General features: G+C 40.3%; 1 protein-coding gene across 1 annotated transcript in view; it reads left to right on the top strand.

The window, feature by feature from the left end:
• Positions 1-7,288, top strand: part of LOC107743375 (protein FAM69A-like) — a 28,680-nt gene that overhangs the window by 13,272 nt on the left and 8,120 nt on the right. The window contains exon 2 of the mRNA XM_016556567.1: positions 6,585-6,719. Within this exon, the coding sequence (XP_016412053.1) occupies positions 6,585-6,719 (135 nt within the window). The remainder of the gene's footprint in view (positions 1-6,584; positions 6,720-7,288) is intronic.

Raw genomic sequence — 7,288 nt, 5'->3', positions numbered from 1 at the left:
TATCGCTAGTTGTGATAGCTACGTTACGGAGCCTGCTTTAAGTTTCTTAGTCTTGCCTTGTCTGATTTCCCCGTCTTCTGATCATTGCCTGTGTACTTTGGATTACCTCTCTCGTCTTGCCCTGTTCGGATACTGTTTGCCCCTGCCTGGACCTTTGCTTTGTACCTGGATTATCTCTCTAGTCTCACCCTGTTGGATTACGTTCGTCGTCGACTGACCCTCGCTTGTTTACCGGACTACCCTTGCCTTGTCTTCTACATACCAGTTTGCCTATGTCTGACCTATGCCTGTTTATGACCACGTCTTAATAAAAGCTTTGCACATGGATCCGCAAGTCTCATGTTCTGGTTACTCCGTAACAGAATACTCGGCCACACGAGGATCCAGCGGCTTTCCTAATGGACCTTGGCCAAGTATGGACCCAGTCGACCTGCTATTCGATTTACGACAGGGGAGTTCACCTATTGAGGAATACGTCACTCAGTTCTGTGAGTTATCTTTTAGGGTACCTTTAGATGAGGTCGCATTAAAAGACATTTTTCGTTACGGACTAAATGAATCCATAAAATCATGGTTGCCAGAGGGTAAATTTTTGTTGTTTAAAGGACTTTATAGACTATGCTTTGCTGACTGCTGGTTCGGTGTTCACTGAGGGTTTTGCTGAGGAGGAACACAACACAGTGTCTGTGCCTGTAATGGCGGCCAAACCAGAGCTTGCTCACAAAATGGCGTCAACAACAAAGCTGTGTCATGCTACCGCTGTCTTAACTGAGGTAAGTCAAAGCACAGCTGCCAATCCTGAGTCAAATCCAGTCACAGTTGTTCTTCATGAGTCAAGTCAAGTCACAGCTGATCTTCCAGAGTCACGTCACGTCACAGCTGATCTACCAGAGTCACGTCACGTCACAGCTGATCTACCAGAGTCACGTCACGTCACAGCTGATCTACCAGAGTCACGTCACGTCACAGCTGATCTACCAGAGTCACGTCACGTCACAGCTGATCTACCAGAGTCACGTCACGTCACAGCTGATCTACCAGAGTCACGTCACGTCACAGCTGATCTACCAGAGTCACGTCACGTCACAGCTGATCTACCAGAGTCACGTCACGTCACAGCTGATCTACCAGAGTCACGTCACGTCACAGCTGATCTACCAGAGTCACGTCACGTCACAGCTGATCTACCAGAGTCACGTCACGTCACAGCTGATCTACCAGAGTCACGTCACGTCACAGCTGATCTACCAGAGTCACGTCACGTCACAGCTGATCTACCAGAGTCACGTCACGTCACAGCTGATCTACCAGAGTCACGTCACGTCACAGCTGATCTACCAGAGTCACGTCACGTCACAGCTGATCTACCAGAGTCACGTCACGTCACAGCTGATCTACCAGAGTCACGTCACGTCACAGCTGATCTACCAGAGTCACGTCACGTCACAGCTGATCTACCAGAGTCACGTCACGTCACAGCTGATCTTCAAGAGTCACTTCACGTCACAACTGATCTTCCAGAGTCACGTCACGTCACAGCTGATCTTCCTCCCTGTCACGGCTATGGAGGCCCTCTGTGAACCCTCTGCCTGTCCTGTCACGGCTATGGAAGCCGTCTGTGAACTCTCAGCCTGTCCTGAAACAGCTATGGAAGCCGTCTGTGAACTCTCAGCCTGTCCTGAAACTGCTATGGAAGCCGTCTGTGAACTCTCAGCCTGCTCACTGAACTGTTTACCAATCTAGTTTCAATCAATGCACCCGGTCTTGATCTGTCTGCCAGTCCACAACTCCCACATGTACCTAATTCTGAATTATCAGTCTGTCCTGTTTCCCGCAATGAGCCTGATGGTAACTCTACTGTCTGTTCCGATCCCACCATCAATACCAATTTAGTACTTTCAATCTATGAACATGTTTTTTGCCCCATTAGTCCAATCACGATCCCAGAAACCTTACCTGAACTCCCTGCAGGCTCTAGTAGCCTTGTCACCGCCCAAAAATCCTCCTTTGAACTCTTAGCTCTGTCTGTCATGAACTCAAGGACTATAAATGCACTCCGTGTCTGTCTCTTTAACTCCGTCACTGCCATAGAGAACATTGATGAACTCCTTGTGTTCCCTGCCTTGGCCCCTGCATTGTCTGTCTCTGTTTTCCCTAGGCCCCAGTCGCTGCCATGGGTCCCAGCTCCATTGTTTAGTGCTTATCACTCACCTAGCGATAGCTACTCTACGGAGCCATTTCTAGTTTCTTAGTCTAGCCTAGTCTTGCCTTGTTTGTTTTCTCGTCTTCTGATCATTGCCTGTGTACTTTGGATTACCTCTCTCGTCTTGCCCTGTTCGGATACTGTTTGCCCCTGCCTGGACCTTTGCTTTGTACCTGGATTATCTCTCTAGTCTCGCCCTGTTGGATTACGTTCGTCGTCGACTGACCCTCGCTTGTTTACCGGACTACCCTTGCCTTGTCTTCTACATACCAGTTTGCCTATGTCTGACCTATGCCTGTTTATGACCACGTCTTAATAAAAGCTTTGCACATGGATCCGCAAGTCTCATGTTCTGGTTACTCCGTAACAATTCCATTGTAAAAACAAATACACTGACTGAACAAACCATAAACTGGAACAAACATTTAGGTGAGAGAATAATAAAACAGAAGTCTAAAAATGACCCTCCCCCCACACAATCCCCTCTAGTCACCTAAGAGGGGGATTCCCCTCCATTTTCTCTGAAGCCACACTTGCTGCATTTGAGCCCAAAGACTACATCTAAGTTTTGATATTCTAAATATTTTCGTTTTCTGGGATTCAAGTTTAACTAGTAAATACCAAAAAGTGTTTTTACAGTAGCTAGCTAGCCAGTAAAATCAAGATATGAAAAATCTAAGCGAGTTAGCACTATTTCATTGACAATTTGAGGTATAAACTAGCTCAAGCTGTGATGCTCTTTCTGCTAGCCAGTTTTCTGTTATCATACAGAAGTACAGTACTGGTCAAAAGTTGGGAAACATTACTATTGTAATGTTTTAAACATTGCATATCTTTTGCTCATCAAGCCTTCATTTATTTGATCAAAAATACAGAACAAAACAGTAATATTGCGCAGTATTACTGGTACTACAATTTAAAATAATGGTTTTCTGTTTTAATATACTTTAAAATATAATGTTTTTCTGTGATGCAAAGCTGAATTTTGAACATCATTACTCCAGTCTTTAAGTGTCACATGATTCTTCAGAAATCATTCTAATAATCTTATTTATAATCAATTTTGGAAACCGTTGTGCTTTCAAAATTCAGCATCACAGATTCCCCCCAAAAAATCCAAAAATGTCATTTTTAAAATTTGTATTAGTTTGCATACATGTGAGCCTATGATGAAACACAATGTTTATATTTATGTTTGTATATCAGTGGCGGGCCGTGCATTTTACACCTAGGCCTTCAGCTGATAATTCTGAAGGCCTCAATGCAGATTTCTTTGACCCTGGCAACACGATTGCTGAAATATGATTGGATAAAAGCTCTAATATAAACATACACTGCTGGAAGCAGTGCAACCAAGAGAAAAGCTATGAACTGAAGAGAATAGACTATTGGAAATAATTTAATACACATTCATGGAAAAATATATTAAAACTAAATCAGTGATTCTGATAGTGTTTAGGCCAGCAGAGAAGGCTTTGCTGGCCCTGACGGCCCACCACTGTTGTATATGATAGTTTTATAAATTTCCCCAAATTTTCAATTAATTTCCATAAATTCCCTGTAAGTTCCCATAAATTCCTGGTAAGTTTCAAACTTGGAATATTTCCAAAAATTCCCCAGACGAAGTTCCCATGGAAATTTTCCACCCCTTTGCAACATCTCTTACATCATACGTACATCTGCGCTTTGTTGTTTATGATGAGAGAATTCGCGTGAGAGCTGAATTCAGTCAGCGAGCGCCGTGCACTGAACAAAAACTCATCTGAACGCCTCTGATTGGCCATTGCATTCATAAGCTCAACAGACTCGTGTGTGATTGGTTATAATGCGCAACACTGTAAAAACGCATAATAAATCATGGCGCAACACTGAGCAGATCTAAATGTAATGCTGCGGTCAACACTTTTCATTTCATTTTCAATTTATTCGTGACAGCCGTAATAGTTTAGTTCATTATATATAGATCAGTGGTCATTGGGCGAATTCCAAACGGAAGTGAGCATCGCTATGCCCTACTCCCTTCGAAGGGCAGAGCCCTTGAAGTGTGTTCTTTGAAGGGTGTAGGGAATTACTGTCTCGTATAAGCATTTGGAGCTCCCTTGGCGAAGGGAATGACTGACCAAATGTTAGCTTGACAACGCTGCGTGTGCGTGCCGCATTCAGCACTCCATCAGTTGTTGCAAATATATATTTCTTCTCATTATTATTATTTTATTCAAATATTGTCTAATTGTGTCTTATTTACTATTAAGCTTTTTCAAACTAAACTTGCTTAAACTTGCTTACACTACCATCTTAAAAAATATTTCTGACGAAAAATATTTTGTATTACATTACAATAAAGACCAATTTAATTAGCCTATCCTACTTACATTTGTGTCGAAATCAACCACATCTTTGCTTTAAAATGCGTCGCAAGATCTCCTAACTGAAGATCACATGATCACAAATGGAAATCACTTCCGTGAAGTGACCATCGCATGTTCCCTTCGCTAACGGACTTCTGGAAGGGCCCTTCGCGAAGGGATTCAGTTGTTCACTTTCGTTTGGAACGTCCCTACAAATGGCGTCCCCTTCCCGAAGTGCCCTTCAAGGGCGCAAAAAAGCCGTTTGGAATTCGCCCAATTATTTAAAATAGGAATTTCTCTGGATTTACAAATCCTTGGGAACTTTTGGAATAACATAAATACACAACTGCATAAAATATATAACACTGTGCAAGTAGTTTTTGGATATTTTATTACGAAAATCTTACATATTGTACCTTTAAGAGATTTAATGAACAAATAAAATAACAAAATGACTGTAAGTATTGGTTTTTATTCTTTAAACTTAATCTGAAGATGTATCATGTTTTACAGCATTTGCAAAGTAATTAAATAATAAATTTGACTAATTGTTGTGGAATATTTTGTACTTTAGCCACAAAAATGCCTTTTAATACACTTAAAGTGTTAGTTCACCCAAAAATGAAAATTAAATATCGTGATAACACCGCATACCGTGATAAAAGCATTAGCAATTAATCACAACATGAAAATTTGATACCGGCATATCCCTAATACAGTCCAAAAGAAGTGATAATCCAATTGGTTGCAAAGTTGTGACTGGAGAGGGAAGTCCAAAAGTTGGAAACTCCACAATCCAGAAAGTTCTATTTAGTGCCAGTAGTGACTGTCGGTTTGTTTGGCATGCTGCTCCCTTTATACAGTTCCTGATTACTGTCATGTGACTGGTCATATGACAGGCCAACCATACATTTCTTAAAGACATACACACTACAAATGTTAAGAGGAATAAAATGGACTAGGAAAACATGTAAACCAGTTAACACTCTATTATACATAAAATAATTGTAATAAATAGAGTGGTAAAACATGTCTCTTATGTGACAGTGTCACAGTAATAAGGAATGTTTTTTGAGCACCAAATCGACATATTAGAATGATTTCTGAAGGATCATGTTACACTGAAGACTGGAGTAATGGCTGCAGAAGAGTCAGCTTTACCATCACAGGAATAAATTACATTTTAATATATATTAAAACAGAAAAAATTTGAATTGTAATATTTCACAATATTACTGTTTTTACTGTATTTTTAATCATATAAATGAAGCCTTGTAGGCATAAGAGACTTCTTTCAAAAACGTAGAAATCTTATTGGCCCCAATCTTTTGAACGGGAGAGTTATTTTACTGTATATGCTCTACTCATGATGTCTGAAACCACAGCACAAATAGCCCATAAAGACCTTTTTTCTGGCTGTTATTGTACCCTACATGGGGATGCCCCCTGAGGCCTTTCACTTTGAACTGCTGTAAAGCTTGATCTGCCTAAAGTGACATGGTAAAGCTTTGGTGACTGAAGTAACCACATTCTTGTAACCACATGCTTTTCATTCCTGGGGCATAAAGCTTCATGCAGGTATATTTTTAGTTTAAAAGCCTTGTGCAAGTGAACTAACAGAAACAGCCTCTAGGCCGTCTGTCATAGGGACTTCATTAAAATGAGTTAATGTAGTGGATGATTATAACTAAACCTTGCTTTAGTTAAGTGTGATCAGAACGTGGCTGTACTCATTTCATGACATTGGCTGGTAGTTAGCAAATAAGTGGTTTGTTCACTGTTGATGGTTGTATTTCTTTGGGTATGTTGTAGCAGGAGTTTGTTGTTGTTGTTGTTAACTTGCTGAGTTGCTGTATGACAAGTATTGACATTCATGTTTTTTCAGCCTCTTTTTCTGTTTTGAAATTTGACAGAGTAATACACTATAAGTAAACACTTGACATTGGGTTCAGTCAGGATTTGTGTTTAGTTTAAGACTGTGTTAAAGTTCACAGACCTGGGCTTATGTTTACTTTCTACTTCCTTTCCCTCAGGCTCGCCTGTCCTATATTCGAGTAAAGTATCTCTTTCTCACATGGCTTGCTGTGTTTGTGGGCAGTTGGGTTGTGTATGTGCAGTACTCAACTTACACTGAGCTGTGCAGAGGACGCGAATGCAAGAGCATCATTGTGAGTACAGCCCCCTTTGACGGTTGCTTTCATTTTCAGCTTCAGATTATGTAGCCTGATACATATTGGCCAATATGGAGTATTTAATTGTGTGGTTAATTTCCCAAATTTTTACATTTAGATTACCTTAAACATCATCTAATGCTCACTTAAAGTTAATATTTAAAAACATAATTTAATGATCTGATAATTTAACATGGTAAAATTTAATCTTTATATGACTGATTTTAATTTTTAGTGTCTTAATTTCTATTAATTTAGACAAAATAGTATATAATTTTAATACCAGCCATTTATGGATTATTTGCCAATACATGAAAATAAGAATCATTTTAATATTGGTGCATCCCTAATAATAGTACAGTGACATTAAAGGGGATAGTTCACTTAAAAAGATGAACTAAAAAAGAAAAAACTCACCCTCATGCAGGGACGCGGGGAAGTAGGGGTGCTGAGGGGGCTGCAGCACCCCCTGTTTTCACATGGTTGCAAATGCAACGCCAAGTTTGTTCATTTAAAGGCAGAGTAAGTGATTTCTGGTAGCCAATGTTGATATTTGAAATCACCAA

This window comes from Sinocyclocheilus rhinocerous, unplaced genomic scaffold (assembly GCF_001515625.1).
Source record: "Sinocyclocheilus rhinocerous isolate Xijiao unplaced genomic scaffold, SAMN03320098_v1.1 scaffold1458, whole genome shotgun sequence".
Classification (NCBI taxonomy): Eukaryota; Metazoa; Chordata; class Actinopteri; order Cypriniformes; family Cyprinidae; genus Sinocyclocheilus; species Sinocyclocheilus rhinocerous.
Note: the sequence above shows the minus strand (reverse complement) of the source record. Positions and strands in the feature narration are given on the sequence as shown.